General features: G+C 39.3%; 1 gene segment (V, D, J or C); it reads left to right on the top strand.

Moving 5' to 3' along the window:
- Positions 1 to 17011: 17011 nt before the first annotated feature.
- On the top strand, positions 17012 to 18897 carry LOC100765397. The segment is given in 3 exon segments: positions 17012 to 17060; positions 17165 to 17463; positions 18808 to 18897. Coding segments are annotated over 3 exon segments (438 nt in total).
- The last annotated feature ends 2162 nt before the right edge of the window (positions 18898 to 21059 follow it).

The following is a 21059-nucleotide window of genomic DNA, read 5'->3' as shown; positions in this document are numbered from 1 at the left end:
AGGAAAGTTCATAGTTCTAAGTGCTCACATGAAGAAACTAAAGAATAGCAACAAAACAGAGTTGACATCACAGATGAAAGCTCTAGAAAAAAATAGAAGCAATTTCGTCCCGCAGGAGCAGAAGCCAGGAGATAATCCAACTGAGGGCAGAAATCAATAAAGTTGAAACAATGAAAACAATGCAAAGAATCAATGTAACAAAGAGTTGGTTCTTCAAGAAAATCAACAAGATAGACAAACCGTTATCCAAACTAGCCAAATGCAGAAAGATAACTTGCAAATTAACAAAAGCAGAAATGAAAAGGGGGACATAACAATGGACACTGAGGAAATCCAGAGAATATTCAGGTCATACTTTGAAAACCTGTACTCCACAAAATTTGAAAATGGACAATTTTCTGAAGAGTTATCACTTACCAAAATTGAATCAAGAACAGATAAGCAACTTAAACCGACATATAACCTCTAAGGAAATAGAAGGAGTCATCAAAAGACTCCCAACCAAAAATAGCCCAGGGCCAGATGGATTCAGTTCAGAATTCTACCAGAAATTAAAAGAATAGCTAATACCAATACTCCTCAAATTGTTCCAACCAAGAGAAACAGAAGGGACATTGCCAATCTCTTTTTACAAGGCTACAATAAGACCAAAAAAAGCCTTTGACAAAATTCAACACCCTTTCATGGTAAAGGTCTTGTTGAGATATGTACCTGTTATCACTGATTTCTCCAAGACCTTTATCATGAAGTGTTGTTCGATTTTGTCAAAGGATTTTTCGGCGTCCAGTGAGATTATGTGGATTTTCCTCAGTTTGTTTATATGGTGGATTACATTGATGGATTTTCCTATGTTGAACCATTCCTGTATCCCTGGGATGAAGCCAACTTGTTCATGGTGGATGATTTCTCTGATGTGTTCTTGGATTTGATTTGCCAGCATTTTATTGAGAAGTTTTTCATCATTATTCATGAGGGATATTGGTGTCTCGTTCTCTTTCTTAGTTGTGTGTTTGTGTGGCTTGGCTATCAAGGTTATTATAGTCTCGTAAAAAGAGTTTGTCCATGTCCCTTCTGCTTCTATTGTGTGGAACTGAAAGGCCCGCTGCCTCTCTGTCTCCCCCCGCCTATGCTGATGCTGGGTGTTCTCTCTGGAGCAGCCGGGATGGGCTGGAGAGTGCAGCGTGGGGCGATAATTGTCCGGGAGCTGCTAGCTGCCGCAGAGCTGCCCTGCTTCACCTTCATCCTGCTGTCCCTGCCCCCGCCGGCCTCCACTTCCCCCGGCTGCCGTTTTCCCTCCCAAGCCGGTTCACCCAGGCGGGGCTGCCCTGGCACCGCGCCCCGGGGCTGGGGCCGAGCAGGGAAAGGGCACCCCTCGCCCCCACGCCCCCCCCCGTTGAGAAACACTCCGTCCCAAGGTCTCCGCCCCCAAGGTCAGCCACCTGGGCGCGGAGGGAGGAATCAAGTCTGTTGTACCAGACACCAGACCTTGAGAATATGCTGATCTGGAATGGCTCTGTGCCTCATTTGAACCATCAAATAGAATCCCTGCTCCTAGCTTGCGCCTTTTTCCCTATATAAGGACCCCTTTCCCTTGGCTCGGGGCGCTTGGCCTCAGAAAAGCTAAGTCGCCCCGGGTACCCGCGTCTCCAATAAAGCCTCTTGTTTTTTACATCCAGTTTGTGGCCTCGCTGATTCCTGGGTGTGAGTCTCCCTCTACGAAAGTGCCTCTTCGGGGTCTTTCAGAACAATTTGAGGAGTATTGGTACTTGCTCTAATTTGAATTTCTTGTAGAATTCTGAACTGAATCCATTTGGCCCCAAGTTTTTTTGGGGGGAGGGTTGGGAGACTTTTAATGACTGCTTCTATTTCCTTAGAGGTTATAGGTCTGTTTAAGTTACTTATCTGTTCTTGATTCAATTTTGGTAAGTGATATCTTTCCAGAAAATTGTCCATTTCCTTTTAATTTTCAAATTTTGTGGTGTACAGGTTTTCAAAGTAAGACCTGATCATTCTCTGGATTTCCTCAGTGTCTTGTTATGTCCCCCATTTCATTTCTGATTTTGTTGATTTTCATGCTCTCTCTGTGGCTTTTGGTTATCTTGGATAGAGATTTGTCTAACTTGTTGATTTTCTCAAAGAACCAACTCAGTGCTACATTCGTTCTTTGTATTGTTTTTCTAATTTCTACTTTATTGATTTCAGCCATAAGTTTGATTGTTTCCTGGCATCTATTCCTCTGAGGTGAGTGTCCTCCTTTTTGTTCTATAGATTTTCGTTGTACTGTTAATTGTCTAGTATTACTATTCTCCAGTTTCTTCATGTGGCCACTTAGTGCTATGAACTTTCCTCTTAGCACTGCTTTCAAAGTGTCCCATAAGTTTAGGTATGGTGTGTCTACATTGTAGTTGAATTCCAGGAAGTCTTTTTTCCTAGTGCGCTGCAAATTTCTTATTTTTTTTTTTTACTTTTAATTGTAATTACAAAAAAGCTTCTTTTACACGTCATTCCCAGTTCCCTCTCCTGACCCTCCTGCCCTCCACCCATCAACCCCCTTACCCTTTCCTTTTCTGCTCCTCAGGGCGGATGAGGCCTTTCATGGGGGTTCTTCAAAGGCTGTCATATTATTTGGAGCAGGTCTTAGACTCTGCCTCATGTGTCTAGTCGGAGAGAGTATCCCTCTATGTGGAACTGGCTCCCAAAGTCCATTAATGTACTAGGGATAAATACTGATCCACTACCAGAGGTCCCATAGGTTGCAAAGACCTCTAAACTGACATCATCTTTCAGGGCATCTAGAACAGTCCTATGCTGGTTTCCCAGCTATCAGTCTGAGGTCCATGTGCAACCCGTTGTTCAGGTCAACTGTTTCTGTGGGTTTCTCCAGTCTGGTCTTGATCTCTTTGCTTATCACTCCTCCTTCTCTGCAACTGGATTCCTGAGTTCAGCTCAGTGTTTAGCTGGGTGTCAGCTTCTGCTTCAATCAGCTACTGAATGAGGGCTCTAGGATGGAATATAAGGTAGTCATCAATCTCATTATCAGAGAAGGGCATTTAAGGTAGCCTTTCCACTATTTCTTAGATTGTTATTTGGGGTCAAATTTGTAGATATGTGGACATTTCCCCAGTGCCAGATTTCTCTTTTAGCCTATAATGGCTGTCTCTCTTTTGGTATCTCTTTTCTTGCTTTCCTCTATTCTTCCCATGACTAGATCTTCCTGCTCTTTCATGTTCTCCTCCCCCTTCTTCTCCCCTTCCCTTTCTTCTAACTTCCTCTTCTTTCCCCCACACTCCCAATTAGCTCAGGAGATCTTGTCCCTTTCCCCTTCTCTGGGTCTTCTTTGTTTCCTAACTTCTCTGGTGTTTGGATTGTAGGCTGGTACTCCTTTGATCTAAATCCATATATGAGTGAGTGCATACCTTTTTTGTCCTTTTGTGACTGGTTTATCTCACTCAGAATGGTTTCTTCTAGTTCCATCAATTTGCATCCAAATTCATGATCCCATTGTTTTTTTTTTTTCCATTGAGTAGTACTCCGTTGTGTAAATGTACCACATTTTATCCATCCATTCTCCAGCTGAAGGCATTTAGGTTGCTTCCAGGTTCTGTCTATTACAAATGGTCTTTGTTGTATGAATTTGCATCTTTTTGGAATATGCCTAAGGGTGGAATTGCTGGATATTTTGGTAGACTGATACCCATTTTCCTGAGGAACTGCCATACTGATTTCTAAAGTGCCTGTACGAGTTCTCACTCGCACCAGGAGTGGAGGAGTGTTCCCCTTTCTCCACATCCTCTCAAGGATAAACTATCATTGGTGTTTTTGATTGTAGACATTCTGATTGGAGTAGGATGGCATCTTAGAGTTGTTTTGATTTGCATTTCCCTGATTTCTAAGGATGTTGAGGACGTCGTTATATGTCTTTGAGCCATTTTAGATTACTCCATTGAGAATTCTCTATTAAGTTCTGTTCCTCCATTTTTAACTGGATTATTGGTGTTTTGGTGATTAGTTTCTTGATTTTTTTGTATATATTGGAAATCATCCCAGCTTACAGAATAGGAAAAGGTATTCACCACACCCACATCTGAATTATAGGAAGTCTTTAATTACTTTTTTATTTATTCCTTGACCCAGGAGTGTGGCAAATGCATATTGTTCAATTTACATGAGTTTGCAGGGTTTCTGCAATTTGTGTTTTTGTTGAATTCCAACTTTAAACCATGTTAGTCTGATAGGACATAAGGGGTTATTCCAATTTTTTTGTACCTCTTGAAATTTGTTATTTTGCTGAGTATGTGGTCAATTTTAGAGAAGGTTCCATGTGACACTGAGAAGAAGATATATTCTTTTGTGTTCAGATTGAATGTTCTATAGATATGTGTTAAACTCAAGTAGGTCATAACACCTGTTGCTTCTTTTGTTTCTTTGTAAATTTCTGTCTGGTAGTCCTATCCAGTGGTGAGATCAGGGTGATGAAGTCTCCTACTATGAGTGTGTGAGGTTTTATGTGTGTGTTGAGCTTTAGTAATGTTTCTTTTACAAATGTGGGTGCCTTAGTATTTGGGGCATAGATGTTCAGGATTGAGACTTCAACTTGATGGACTTTTCCTGTGATAAGTATCAAATGCCCTTCTTCATCTATTTTGATTGATTTTAGTTTTAAGTCTAATTTTTTAGATATTAGGATTGCTACACCAGCTTGTTCCTTGGGTCCATTTGATTGCAAAATATTTCCCCAACCCTTTACTCTAAGGTAATGCCTGTCTCTGAAGTTGAGGTGTGTTTCTTGTATATACAGAAGGTTGGATTGTGTCTTCTTATTCACTCTGTTAGCCTGTATCTTTTTATAGGCAAGTTAAGATCATTGACATTGAGGGATATTAATGACCATTGATTGTTGATTCTTGTTTGTTTTGGATTTGTTGGTGGTGCTATTGTGTGTGGATTTCCCCACTTTTTTGGTGTTTGGTAAAGTGGGATTATCTATTGCCTATGGTTTTCGGAGCACAGTTATTTTCTTTACATTGGAGTTTTCCTTCCATTAATTTATGTAAGCTGAATTTGTTGATATATGTTGCTTAAATCTGGTTTTGTCATGGAATATCTTGCTTTCTTTATCTATAGTGAGTGAAACCTTTGCTGGATACAGTAGTCTGGGCTGACACCCATGTTCCCTTAGAGTTTGTAGAACATGATCTTCTGGCTTTCAAATTTTCCATTGAGAAGTCCTGTGAAATTAGGATATGTCTACCTTTTTATGTTACTTGGCCTTTTTCTTTTGCTGCTATTAATATTTTTCTTTATTCTGTAAGTTTGCTGTTTTGATTATTATGTGGCAAGACAAACTCTTTTTGTGGTCCAATCTATCTAGTGCTATGTAAGCTTTTTGTACTTTCATAGGCATATACTTCTCTTTTTTTGGTTTTTTGAAACAGGGTTTCTCTGTTTATCATTGGAGCCTATCCTGGCACCACCTCTGGAGACCAGGCTGGCCTCGAACACAGAGAGATCTGCCTGCCTCGGCCTCCCGAATGCTGGGATTAAATGCATGCACCACCAATGCCTGGTGGCATATCCTTCTTTATGTTGGGAAAGTTTTCTTCGATGATTTTCTTTAATAAGTTTTTTGGGCCTTTGAGCTGAATTTCTTCGCCTTCTTCTATAACTATTATTCTTAGCTTTGGTCTTTTAATGATGTCCCATATTTTCTGGATATTTTTGTTTAGGGATTTGTTGGATTTAAGATTTTCTTTGTTGATGAGTTTATTTCTCCTAGTGTATCTTCAACTCCTGAGATTCTGTCTTCCATCTCTTGTATTCTATTGGTTATGCTTACATCAGTGGTTCCTCATCATTTCCCCAGATTTTCCATTTCCAGCATACCCTCATTCTCTGTGTTTTCTTTATTGTTTCTAATTGTGCTTTCAAACAGTGAACTGTTTGAATTGTTTCCTTCACTTGTTTGGTTGTTTTTTCTTGGCTTTCTTTAGATTCTTTAGGAGATTTTTTTATTTCTTGAATTTTTTGGTTTGTCTTTTCCCCCATTTCATGTAATTTTTTGCTTGCTTTTTCTTCTATTTCTTTAAGGGATTTTCTTGTTTCCTCTTTATTGGTCTCTATCATATTCATAAGATAAATTTTAAGGTCTGTCTCTTCTTCATCCTCTGCTTTGGGTTTTTCATTTCTTGCTTGTGTGGAGTCCCTAGATTCTGGTGGTGTCCTATTGTTCTTTCTGTTGTTCAGTGTGTTCTTACTCTGTTGTCTTCCCATCCCTTCTTCCAGTGGGTGAAGGTTGGGCCTCTCCCTCTCTTCAGTATCAGGTGGAGAGCTCAGGCTCAGGCAGCATCCAAAGGACAGAGGGCAGACAAAGTTGACATGTGTCCAGATTCAGGTGGGCCCTCCAGAATAGGAATTTCCATTCTTCTCTAGAGGGGTTCAGGCAGAAGCAAGTCGGGATTACTGTTACAGTTTGGGGGCAGAACAGTGCCCAGATTCACCTCAGGCTCAAGTGCCAGCTGGAGGACATAGGGCAGAGCTTTCCTATATTTTTTTGAGTGTTGTTATCTTTGTTGGATTGGAGTTTTTCTTCCAGCATTTTCTGTGGGTCTTTATTTGTGGATATGTATTGTTTAAATATTTTTTCATGTAATATCTTGTTTCTCCATCTAAAGTGACTGAAAGCTTGCCTGGGTATAGTAGTGTGGCCTGGCAATCATGTTCCCTTAGCATTTGTAGAACATCTATCTAGGACCTTCTGGCTTTCAAAGTTTCCATTGAGAAATTGGCTGTAATTTGGATAGTTCTGCCTTTGTATATTACTGTTTTTAAATTTTGTTTTGCTGCTTTTTTAAAATTTATTTATTAGTTCTAGTTAGGGAAAAAGCTTGTTTCAAGTCCCTTCTCCCTCTCATTCCCTCACCCCCAACTCTCCTCCCCCACCCCTAGCCACCCCCCCATCCACCCACCACTCCCCAGGCAGGGTAGGGGCCTCAACAGGGGATCTGCGAAGTCCAACAAATCTTCCTGTGCTGGTCCTGGGCCCTTCCCCATGTGTCCAGGGCCAGAGTGTAACCCTTCACGTGGGATGGGCTCTCAAAGTCCCTTCTTGCACCAGGGAAAAATACTAATCCACCATTAGAGGCTCCTTGGAGTGCAGAGGCCTCCTTATTGACATCCATGTTCAGGGGTCTGGATCAGTCTTGTACTGGCCTCACCGACAGCATCTGGGGTCCATGTGCTCTCCCTTGTTCAGGTCAACTGTTCCTGTGGGTTTCTTCAACCTGGTGCAGACCCCTTCATTCTTCATTCCTCCCTCTCTTCAACTACATTCCCCATTTCAGCTCAGTGTATATCTGTGGATATCTGTCTCTGCTTCCATCAGCCACTGGGTGACGGCTCTAGGATGGCATAAAGAGAAGTCATCAATCTCATTTCAGGGGAAGGGCTTTTAGGTTATCCTCTCCACCATTGCCTGGATTGTCAGATCATGTCAGAATGGCTAAAATAAAAAAAATACCAATGACAATCTATGCTGGAGAGGATGCGGAGAAAAAGGAACACTCCTTCATTGCTGGTGGGAGTGCGTACTTGTAAGACCACTCTGGAAATCAGTATTGGGGTTGCTCAGCAAAAAAGGGAATCAGTCTACCTCAAGATCCAGCCATTCCTCTCTTGGGTATATACCCAAATAGTGCATGTTCATACAACAAGGACATATGATCAACCATGTTCATAGCAGCATTGTTTGTAATAGCCAGAACCTGGAAGCAACCTAGATGCCCCTCGACTGAAGAATGGATTGTGAAAATGTGGTACATTTATACAATGGAGTACTACTCAGCAGAAAAAAGCAATGGAATCTTGAAATTCGCAGGCAAATGGATGGAACTAGAGGAAACCATCCTGAGTGATGTAGCCCAGTCACAAAAAGACAAACTTGGTATGTACTCACTGATATATGAATTTTAGACATAGAGCAAAGGATTACCAGCCTATAATGCTCTTCACCAAAGAAACTAGGAAACATGAAGGACTCTATGGGATAAATGGTCCCCAGGAATGGAAGTGGCATGAACTCCTGAACTAATTGGGGGCATGAGGGTAGGGGGGGAAGGAGCTGCTACAATAAGAGCAAGAGAAGAGGAGTAGAGGAGAGGAAATGGAGGGGCAGAAATATTGAGTTGGGGGAAGAATAGAGGAAAGAGAGCAGGATGAGAGATACCATATCAGAGGGAGCCACTATAGGTCCGAGAAGAGATCTGGAACCAGGGAGCTCTCCAGAGACCTACAAGGATGACATGATCTGTTTTGCTGCTTTTAATATTTTTTGTTTATTCTGAAAGTTTGCTGTTTTGATTATTATGTGGTAACGGGACAACTTTTTGTTGTCCATTCTATTGGTGCTCTGACAGTTTCTTGTACTTTTATAGGCAAAACCCTCTTTATGTTGGGGAAATTTTCTTCTATGAGTATTTTGAATATGGTTTCTGTACCTTTGAGTTATAATTCTTAACCTTCTTCTATACCTAATATTCCTAGGTTTGGACTTTTCACTGTCTCATATTTCCTGGATATTTTGTGTTAGGTATTGGTTGGATTTGAGGTTTTCTGCAGTTGATGACTTTATTTCCTCTGGTGAGTCTTTATCACCTGAGATTTTCTTTTCCATCTCTTGTAGTCTATTGATTATACTTACATATGTAGTTCCTGATACTTTATCTTTTCTGTTTCCAGTATCCCTTCATTCTGGATTTTCTTTATTGTTTGTATTTCACTTTTGAAGCCTTGAACTATTTTGTTTCCTTCACTTGTTTGGGTGTTTTTTCTTGGCTTTCCTAAGATTCTCTATGAGATTTGTTTATTTCTTGAAATTTTGATGTGTCTTTTCCTGCATTTAATATTTTTTTGTTTTTTCCTTCTATTTCTTTAAGGGTTTTTCTCATTTCCTCTTCTTTCTTTAGAGGATTGAATTTCCTGTTATACAGGTATTTTACCTGTTTGGTTAGTTACTACAAGATATTTTGTTGTTGTGCTATTGTAAACGGTGATATTTCTTTGATTTCTTTCTCAGTCTGTTTTTCATTTTTATATAGGAGGGCTACTGATTTTTGTGTTTTAATTTTCTGCCAAATACTCAGTGTATTTATTAGCTGTAGGAGTTCCTGGATAGATTCATTTTGGGTCACTTATGTATACTATTATCTGTGACTTGCAATAGTTTGACTTCTTCCTATCAAATTTGTATCCTCATGATCTCTTTTAGCACAAAAAATAAAAGGTCCAGAGACTGATATTTGTGTTCAAGGTTTAAGGTGAAGATCATAAAAACAAAGCAGCTGGCCACTAGCTCTTACCCTTACTTATGTCAGACCAAATGGCTGATCCTCATATTGCTCCTGACATCATTATTCCTCAGATTCACTCAGACTGCTATGCTCTCCACAACACAGCTTGAAAGTAATTCCTATTTGTGTCTCCAGATCTGCTGACAATGATGATTCAGATGATGGTGAAGTGTGAAGCTGACTACTGCTATATAGAACAGTTGATGCCCAAGCAGGTTTCAAGACAGATATCTAGTTTGTCAGCAGCCTGAGAAGTGGCTCCAGGGAAATGCCCGGAGTGAGAAAAGGGCCAAAGAACCAGCTGTTTGCAAAGGGGAAAGTGATACAGTGATGAACTCGTGCAACATTTGGAGCCCACAAGTCTTTGGAGTTTGTTGCAGAGAGACTGCAATAAAGAAATTCCAAACTCAATCAGAGGTTTTGGTGAGGTGGTGAATCTGGCAGGAGACCCTGCATTCCACGCCTTTGTCCCCATGGCTATAAAGCCTCAGGCAAGTGGCTGTTTTGTAAATTCATACCCCAAAGTTGGATGACAGATGTAGCACAAATTTAAATTTGTATAAGTAATAAATACCTCCAGACAGATGAAAGACCCTCAGATCGAGGAGTCTCCACAAATTGGACGGTCCCCCCAAAAACACTCAATGTCCAGTCCAGCTGATGCAAAAACAAGAGGTAAGTTTATTGTGGGACGTTTGTGCAAATGGGCCTCCCAGTCCGACAGACAAAGGAAAAAGCCTTGTTCCTCTAAAGCAGGCTTCTTTTATAGGAGAAAACCCATAGGCTTTTAGGGGTTTGGATACATGACCAGAGTCACAGATCCTTTGGAGATCTCTTATCTTTGAGGCTGGATAGTCTCCTGACTCAGTGGGATAGTCTGTTCTTATCTTCATGACCCCAGGGCAGGGTGGCCCTCTAGGAATTCTTGGTATTTAGTTAGGTTTTCTTGTGGCCTTGTAAGGGAGTTATTGCTGCCAGCTAGGAAATTCCAGGGGCTCGGGTCATTGTGACCTTGGTTAGGTTTCTAAGTCAGGTCTCCCTGTTCTTAGGGTGAAAGGTTTGTTTTTCTTCTAAGTCTCCTTATTTTATTTCTTTGTTAATTCTTAAGTCCTTCACAGATATCACAGTAAATGCTGAAAGATCTTAGAGACAAAGGAGCAAAACACAGTTACTTCTTACCTGACATTTTCTCATCCTGAAAGGAAAGGGAGCTGATGTCTATATCCACCTTAGATTCCTCTCTCTGCCCAGCCCCATCACTTCCTGTTTCCTCCTCCATTGTGCAGGGCTTAAACCTGGGTGCTGCCACTGCCTAGACTCTATGGTTAACTAGTGTCAAATCTAGCACTCTGATCACCAGGCAGGCTATTTTTGTTAGAGCACAAACAAAATATTACCACATGCTTGTGTAACATTCTTGTGGCCCTGGCTCCATTTTGCTGCTTCACTCTGTGAGCCCATATGAGCCTGGCTTAGTTGATTCAATGGGCTTAGTTTTCTTGGTGTACCCTATCCACTCCAACTTTTACAATATATCCTTATCCTCTTTCTTCTGATTCCCTAAGCTTTAAGGAAGGACCCAATGGAGACTTCCAATATAGACATTATCTCCACAAATGCCTAGTGGGAGAATCTTGTTTTCTAAAATGTGTGATCAAAACCATTTTAAATTCAGTGGTCAGGGATGTATTTAAAGGAGACAAATGGTAACAGAAAAGTGGGGCTATTGAGGGTTTCATACTTTACTGTGGCCAATTTGTTTATATTCCACAGAAAAACTAGGGTAAATGAGTCAGTGGGGTGGCATAAGCGGATAGGGGAGAGTCAGCTCTTGGAGTATTTTGGATGAGGAGGATGAGCAAGCCATGCCAGAGAGGTAAATCAAATGAGTCTCAAGGCAACACATAGATGAATAGAAATTGGTTAATTTACACTGTAATAGCTAGTTAGTAAAGCCTGAGGTATCGACTGAGCATTTATAATTAATATTGTTATTTGGAAGCAACTGTTGAAATACAGGAAACCTCCACCTACAGAGGAACACTTAACTTCCCCTACTCCCCATCCACCCTAAGTGTCCTCCGGCCCTCCTCTACTTGCACTACTCGCATTTTTGCCATTTCATGAAAATCTCAAAACCTGTGTCAGTAACTTGGAGATCATTCTGCTTATGGTTTATTTTATCACTGTTTTAAGTCAGGCAGGTACAAAATACAGAAAACTTAAGGCAGAAAGTAGAGATAATGGACTACTACATAAGACTACCTGTCCAGGAGTGTCATTTCCCACAGTGGACCAAGCCTCCCACATCAATCACTAATGAAGAAAAAAATTTGTTCACAGACAAATCTGTTGGAGATTTCCTTAACTAAAGTTCCTACCACTCAGATATATCTATGTTTGTGTTAAGATGACAAAAATTTACCATATAAGCATACTGGGGCACATGAGTATGCTTAGGTTCTCAAATGAATGGAGAAATAATACATGTATTCTTTATGATTGTAGCTGCTTACCCTCAGGCTTGTAAGGTTCATTTTATACATAATGCTGGAGAAACTAGAAAAAGATAAAAGAAGTTACAGGAAATATTATTAACAGATATAAGAAGTAACGTGGAAAAAGGTTGCAAAAACTGAATAATCAAAGGACATAGATTTCTGGAAAACTTGAATAATGAGCCCATTCTCCAGCAGGGGTCACCATGAACACATGTCTTTCTATTTAATTGTCTGCAGCAGAATTGTCAGTTATTTTTATAATGCTAGAAGAGAATACTGATTATAATATTCGGTTATTTATTAATTTAGCAAGGAAGAACATATCCATGGTCTCATCCACTTTTCTGGTGATCCTGATAATTCATTGTTTTCAGATGAGCCAAAAAGCCTCTCCCAATGTGTGTGTCCTGGGGAAGGATTCTCCTGACTTCAGGTTTATATACAACAGATGAGATGCCCCAGGTATTGCATTATGTCATTCCTTTATAGCACAGTAAGTTGAGATGGTATTGCGGATCAAGGTAAAATATGAAAGCACAACACACATGAGAGAATCTAGTGACAGGAGTGGAAAATTTCTAGAAAATTTCTTTTACTTAAGTTCTTTTCTTTGTTGATATTATTGCTGTGAGGTTTTAGTCTAAAATAATGGCCTTCCACCTTATTTTGGTCGTTGTGTATAAATAAAATAATTTACAACATAGTAATCATTTAGCCATATTGGTAAATATCCCATGCATGGAGACAATAGGAAGAGCAAATTCCTGCTTTGAGATGGTGTTTATGTTACTAAGTCAGAATCAGTCAGGCACTACACAAAATTGACATTGTCACTTAGTATTGAATCTAAACACATGTTAGCATGCCACATTTAGAATAGTCATCGAGATATATAAGAAGATACATGTAATTGAGATAATCTCATGTTAATCATGGCACACAGCCTTGGTACCCCTTAGCATTTATCTATGATCCTTGTCTTCAGAGCGCTATAAAATATTTCATATTGATGACTATTGAAATTTTATCATAGTAAAGAATAACTTTAAATATTTTGTGATTGTAGAACAAATAGCCTTTATGTTCTAGATTTAAGGAAAATTTATTACATCTACTGATTTATTTATTTGTATCTGTGGGTACGTTTATCTTTAACATGGATAATAAAAACCAAGAGACAGACATTGAAGATTAGAGAAGCAAAGCAGCCAAGCCACCAGAGACCTTTACCTCTACCAAGGCTGGGTGATCCTATCTTTAAAGTGGCTGGAAACTAATTGCCCTGAGACTGAATACTGGATACAGCATGAGATCCTGGGATCCCTCTTATATACCTCTCTAGTGCTGGGATTAAAGGGATGAGCTCTGTTTTTCTTTATAATGATTCACTGTCATGTATCCCTGGGAGTCCTTGAACTCAGAGAGAACTGTCTGTCTCTCTCTTCTGAGTCCTAGTATTAACAGTGTGTGCCACCACTGCCCAGCTTCTATGGTTGCCTAGTATGACTAGCTTTCCATTCTGATCTTTAGTGGCTTTATTAGATCCTAAAATCATATAATCACATGCAGACACATGAATATCATTGCATGCCAAAGAAATTTGACCTCATCAACCACCATATTGATTTCTGGATCAAACTGAAGACATTGGGCTTGCTAGAAAGTGCATTTACCAACATTGCTCTCAGTGTATCATACATTTTCAAAAGTTTGTGATGATTTACCTTGGACAAAATACTGTATATTTATGAATATGGAAGTTTTCAAGGAGTGGAGCAAACAAATAATACAATAATTGGCAAATTATTACTAAAAGGCCAATTTTGGTCCAGTACTTACTTTTAGAAACAAAGATTAATCATAACACATTAAATTTACATTACTGACAGGACATAAGTATTGAACACTGTGTATGACTAGCAGCATGTGACTCCAAGGTATGTGGATATCTATTATATATATATATATATATATATATATATATATATATATATATATATATATATCATGGCTGAAGGTTCCCTGACGATAGTGAGAACAAACAAGGATATTGTGTGAAACTGAACCATGGTCATACAAAGAGTAACTTGGATTTATCTCTCTTGAAGTCCTTCTCTTGGGATTTTCTTTTGTTTCATAAATATATTTAGTGAAATGTAATGTAAGTTTTGTGTTGATTATCAGTGAGTTTTTATTGAATGTGCAGTGATTTAAGTCAGTATACTTTTTGTCATGAAATCAGAAACATCCCCACTTCCTCTTCTTTCATTTTAGGCCAGGCATTGGTGGCACACACCTTTAATCCCAGCACTTGGGAGGCAGAGGCAGGCGGATCTCTGTGAGTTCAAGATCAACCTAGTCTAGAGCTAGTTCCAGGATAGCCTCCAAAGCCACAGAGAAACCTTGTCTCAAAAAAACCAAAAAAGAAAATTTTTATTTTTATTTTATGTGCATTGGTGTTTTGTCTGCATGTTTGTCTGTGTGAGAGTGCCAGATCTTGCAGTTACATACAGTCATGACCTGCCATGTGGGTTCTGGGAATTGAACCTGGGTCCTCTAAAAAGCTGTCTGTGCTCTTCAAAAAAAACCCCAACTTTCTAGCCTTCCATTTAATTTATTATACCACAGCATGAACTAAAATAATCATGGAAGAACAGTGGTTTCAAATAGATATATTCTTAGTTTAGAGTATACTTTAAACACACATTAAAATTATATTTAATTATACTTTCTATGTGTGAAAATATTTTTTCACAACATTCATAAAAATATTTGAGGTTTGTAATAATTAAGACCTCTTAGCCTAAACTTTAATTGCAAATGGATGTCTCCATCACATTACTCATATGAACATGAACTTGATATGCACTATGTGCAGAGGGAAGATACATTTGAGCATACACCTAACATTTTTAGATAAAAGTCATAGAAAAATGGTAATAACTATGGTCCATTCAGCTAGAGTATAAATATATTTTATATTACATGGGATTTCTTAGTACATTTTCCTCATGAGATACACAGTACTTCCTTAATAGAAAATATGTTGCTTTTAACAGAGCTATTATGAAGAAATTTAAAATACTGAAATTAAAAGACACCAAAGTAGGCTTATTTATATAGGAAATGGCATTTAGTTTATCACTGACACAAAATGCAGAGTGCAAGGCAAGCAACCCTGCTTGATTACTCTGCTGTGCACACAATACAGAATGTTTCACCGCATAACTCAAGCATATGTGCACTAGTAATACTCTGACTTGATTTCCAGTTTCAAATCACTGTCCTTCCATTAAGTAAATGACTTCAGTATCAAATCTTCTTTTGGACAGCTGACTCTCAGTGGACCATGACTGAACCAAGGTTTCCCGTTCATCACAATTCAGGCTTAGTTTCAAAACTGCATATTTAGGTTTGAGGGGAAAAGGATACAAATTATGTTTTTGAGGATATATAAATAACTTTTTCTAGAACAGTGTTGCTATTCTACAATCCAAACCTTTAAATTTAAATCCAGAGTCTCACATGATGTTTATATTTCCCTTTCACCGAAATTGATTCATGACTACCCAGGATTAGTTCTAAAATGCGTGGTCATTTCTTCATTCTGCAATTATTATTTTTTTAGTAAAATGTAGATACTCCCTTAATAACCCTTGATTTCTCATTGCTATGATATTAATAGAAATGTTATTAATGTCTTCATCTGCTTGAATAGTAAAGCTTGTGTCCTGGAATCCTGACTTGGGTCAGCAAAGGAATGAAGGACAGAGACACAGATAAATGTACAGTAAAGTTGGGATCATGTGGTATTCTGCAAACTCCACAATCCAGAACCTCAACATGTTTATTTGGCACTGCTCATCATGAGAAGTTAGTTTCTTTTCATATGTGGTCTCTGTTGACCAGTAACATCAGAGTATAAACACTCAGGTGGGTGAAGTCATTTTATGCACTGATGAGTTATTCATAAACACTTATACTTGGACTTCCAAGGAGACCTTGAACTCCCCTCTTGAGCCTGGCCCATATCAGAAACTGGCTTTGCCAATGTTTCATATGACCAAAGCCTTGAAGTCCTCAAAATGGCCATGCCCATGTTAACAATGTGCAGTCAATCAGGATTTCACTTACTCAGGGCTCCCTCTGCTGTATGTCATTGTGTATTGATTGTGAACTGCTGGAGAATTAGGCATTAAGGCGTGGACCACTAAGAGATGTGCTGCTTTGTTGAACAGCATATATTCTTGCATAGCTCAACTCTTGCTGAAAGCATATCAGCTTTTTGAGGAGAAGGTGCTGTGGTTTGCACGAAGAGTCATCAACAGTCTCACAAAGTCTCATGAGCCTTCAGGATAGTACATTCATCATGGCCACAGAGCTATAAAGTAGCTTATACACTTTCAGGTCTAAAGACAGAAACCCCTGATGCTGATTCTAATATAGCAAAGAGTAGGAAAGAACATTTTACAAATGACAATGGGCACCATTTATTACAAGACAATAAGTTGACAGTGGCATCTGTTCTCATGTCTGGTCCCTACTGGTAATATGTAGAGTGTTACATGTATTATTTATTCACATACTTTTATATTTTTTTCAAATTGTAAGATGATTTTTATCATATAAGTAACTAAATTTTTCTATACACACAAATATTCTTGTACATTTCTCACCATTGATTGATGGTATAATAAGGTAACCACAGCACAAAATTCTGGGAAACAGGCCAAAGAACCTGTTCTAGCCTTAAGAACATCTACATGACTAAATGAAGGTAACTTCGAAAACATCTTCCAGTTTCTGGAATTGCCTTTGGAAAGATGGACAATCATATAATGCTAGCAAGAACTACCTGCCATTGAACATTTATAAACAAAAGATAATGTAATATTAAGAAATCAGAGCCAGTCAGTCTGTGTCCTAGAAAGAAAAAAAAAGTTCTGCAGAAACATGACACAGTGTCTTGATAAACCCCAGAACTTTGTGTCCTGAGGCTGGTATATTGCTAGTTTCTGAGTTGAGACAGCCTTGTAGCTGTGATCATGTCATTTAGCCTCTGCTGTTTTGCATGTAACCAGGAGACAGCCTTCTATAAAGAGGACTATTCAATATTCTGGTAACAACCTCTGTAGTTGTCAGTACCAATCAGGACACAGCACAGACATGAGGGCTCCTGTTCATCTCCTGGGGCTGCTGCTGCTCTGGATCTCAAGTATGGAGGACAACAATGTGGTCCCTGCTGCCAGGCTGTCAGAGAACTCTGAATTAATCTTTAAATGCAATATTACAAGGTTTTATTTTTTCGTTTTTTTCCAGGTGCCAGATGTGATATCCTGATGACCCAGCTACCATCTCAGACTGTATCCCTAAAAGACCCAGTCACCATCACGTGTCAAGCGAGTCAGAGCATTGGCAGTGCATTAGCCTGGTATCAGCAAAAACCAGGGAAATCTCCAAACCTCCTGATCTATTATGCAAAAGGTTTGGTAGACGGAGTCCCATCGAGGTTCAGTGGCAGTGGGACTGGGACAGATTTTACCCTCACCATCAGCAGTTTGGAGCCAGAAGATATTGCAACTTATTACTGCCAACAGCACAACAATAACCCACCCACAGTGGAACAAGTATTAACATAAACCTTTGAGCAAAGCAGAAGTATGAGCCTGGGCTGCCTCAGCTGCCCCTCTTGGTGATTCTACCTTCTGAGATCATTATTCAGATAAAATTGTCTTCAAATTACACTGAGTGTCTTTGGAATAAGTGTGTATGGAATTTCCCAGCCCCAGAAGCAAGGACTTACTTATGTTTAGGTTAAAATACAGTTCAGTACTCATGATACATCTGGATGATAGCAGGTATCTGGATTCATGCCACAAAAAAAAAATTCAAGGGAGATTTAAAAAGAAAAAAGAGTAGATGACTGAGAGTCTACAATGAACCTGCCTAAAAGGATTTTTATTGGCACATACAATCATCTTGTATTCCTATGTTAGGGGCTAGGATTTATACAGATTCCTGATAGGCAGAAAGATAAATAGCAGGGCAACAAATAGACAATAAGTTTGCCAAGCTTCCTGAGTATAAAGATGGTCAGCTTTTGTCCCTTTCTCATATGCCTGGTGTGACTGAATGCAAAGGCCTAAAGACCTGGGAGGCTTTCTTCTTCTGCCAGCAGGACACCTGACTGTCCTTCAAGTTCCAGACTGGATCAAGGTATGTTTTCCCCAAGGTTGTGGGCATATCATCATCCCTGTCTTTGTTCAAGCTGACCAAGCCTTAATTAGGGGAGGAAGACCTCTCAAAGTTTCTTAATGCCACCAGCCATCAAGGAGACACCATACTTCATATGGATTCCACAGGTCACATTCATTATCAGACTTGGGTATGGATGACTTGCTCCCTAATCTTTTTGCCAGGTGCCAAACTCATATGACCATATATTTTATTATTATTTTTATCTTACTGTATAAGTTGATATAGTTGAGTAGCCTGATCAATACTTCCCACTTGCAGCATAAAATGTTCACTGGTAAAACTTACCTCTTCATGCAGAAAGGCTGTAAGAGCCACAGGTGGTGGATGTCTCCAAAGAAATACCATTATCCAGGCACATGGCGCTGCTACACATGTCATCACAAGCCTGCACATGTTCAAGCAAGACAAATCCTCATGGGGAGAAGGGGAGGTTAACACAAAGTACAATCCCTAACCAAGAAGCTATTTTCATTAATATCTGATGCCAAAAGGAAAATCAGTTTTTTCCCAATGTATTAATCTCCAATCAAATGTCACAGTCATATATTAGAAAAATATAATTTATTCCACAGTTACTAATTGCATCTAACATTTCCCTACATTTTTAATAAAGATTTATTTAAAAGTCAATTAAGAAAATTTACAACACCCTCTCTGCTCTACTTTTCTCATTTCCACAATCTCTAATTTTCTTCGTTCCCCAGTATGGAAGAGGCACAACAAATGAGTCTCCTGTCCTTACAACATCAAAAGAAGAAAATTCTGTCTATCCAAAAAACCAAATGGCCCATTAAAAATTGGCTCAGGACCTGAGCAGAGAGCTCTTTAAGGAAGAAAAAAAAATGGCACACAAGTATCTCAAAATCTGTTCATTATCCCAAGAAAAATTTAAATGCTGTCAAAGCAATGTTGAGATTTTACCTTTCCCCAATCTAAATGGCAGTGATCGTCATTATCAACAACAGCAAATCCACAACAAAAGCTTGGGGGAGGTTTGAGGAAAGATAACCCTCTTCACCATTTGTAGCATCTCAGAGTGGTGCAGCTATTATGGAAGTCAATGTGGAGAAACTTTAAAAAGTTCTACCAATACCAGCTATACCATTTCTTTGCATATGTTCAAAGAACTCATCATAGACACTTGCTCAGTGATGCTCATTGTTGCTTTATTCAAAAGAGCTATTAAATGAAACAAAATGATTCAGTGTTTCTCAACTGAGAAATTGATTGAGAAATTGTGGTATATAGAGATAGAATGATATTTTACTTTAAAGAAAAACAAAACCCTGAAATTTGTAGTAAATGGAACTAGAAAATATTATATCCAGTGTGTTTACTTAGACCTAGAGGGACAAATTGCTTCATGAACTTCTGTGTCATCACAGGCTCCTAGCTTCATATCTGTAGAGTTTAATACATATCACATACTACTACAAAGCCAAGGAATACAAAAGGGGCACAATTTTAGGGTTGTTGTGTGGAGCAATGGAGAGGGAGATGCCAGGGAGCAAGTAATCTGATTTGGAAATAGAGAAGATGAGTTCATTCTGGGGATTGGGAGAGAAAGGGATATATACAGAAGATAAGAGAAGAGAAAAAAAAGTAAGATTGTCTGAAAAATCTATAAGGATTTATGCTATTACCTATCAATCAAAAAACAAAACAGTCCCTGGGGAGCAGATAAGGTATGGGATAAGTAGGGAATTATTTGGATGGGGGCAGGGAAGCAGGGGAAGGAGTGGGACCTGGGATTAACATGTAAAATAATCTCTCTAATTAAAAAATCAAAAACCAAAACATGTAATAAACCAACTCTATAATACACATAAGGCTGAGTACAAATGTACATATATAGATTTAATAAAGTTTTCTCACCTGGCCTGACAATTAGACCTCCTAGGGCAAAAGACCATCAAATGTAAATTCCCAACTTCCAGCATGTGAAGCTTTCTTTAGAGTTGTTTGACACTGTTGTCCCTTAGACCCCCAAAACAATACATACAGTTGTAATTGCCCTTGCTTGATCCATAAAGAAGAAAGGTAAGTGTCTATTGCTGAGGATACTACTCACTTTACATTCAGGCCATAAAGATCCATGAACTGGAACTCACATGAACACCTTTTCTCTCAAGACCGGCTTTCTTGGTTGCAGAAGGCACCATGGAACTTTGCCAGGGAAGGCATCAACCACACCATCCCATAACAACAGCAACAACCAACATGGCATGATGACTTTTAGGGTGCGATGGTGGCACACATACCTTGATCATAACCAACAGATCTCTAATTGAACTTAGGACTTGCTTATCAATAGGGAAATCATGCCTGACACTGAAGAGTAGGCCAGCTAGCTAGGGATAGTGGGGTCATGGATATTGTTCTAAATACCAATAACCACTGTTTACCAAACCCACATAATTCGCAATTAGACTCTAAGTATTTGTTTATATATCCCCAGGGCAGTGTTATCCTCACCCCTACTCAAGGATACCTCTTCTTACTTCATAATAATACCATTAAATAAAAACACAACCTATGGAAATGCAGTTAGAGAGTCCCAGTAGATACAGCTATTGAGCAACTTTGCAATCTTGTTCTCCCTCCTTCCCTTCCTCTTCTCACCATCGCCTGCCTCAAAGTCCACCCAGTCCACTTCTCACAAAGTGTAAGGGCTCACATTGGGTGTCCACAAAGCCTGGCCCATGAATTAGAGGGAGGATGAAGCCCTTGCTCCTCCCTGCCCTGTATTATAGTGGAGCATGACAGCCTACCATAGGGAATGGGCTCTATCAAGCTAGTTCCTGCACTATGGATAGATACTGGTTCTTTGGTCAGGGACCCCTTAGTTAGACCCAGTTACAAAATTGTCTCCCGCATGCATAGGGCCTATACTTCAGTCCTATGGAGGCTCCATGAGTGTTGCTCTAGGGGTCCTGTGTTCCCATGAGTTTGGTTC

Source organism: Cricetulus griseus, chromosome 8, assembly GCF_003668045.3.
Source record: "Cricetulus griseus strain 17A/GY chromosome 8, alternate assembly CriGri-PICRH-1.0, whole genome shotgun sequence".
Classification (NCBI taxonomy): Eukaryota; Metazoa; Chordata; class Mammalia; order Rodentia; family Cricetidae; genus Cricetulus; species Cricetulus griseus.
The sequence above is the reverse complement of the archived record's forward strand: the minus strand, read 5'-3'. Positions and strand labels throughout refer to the sequence as shown.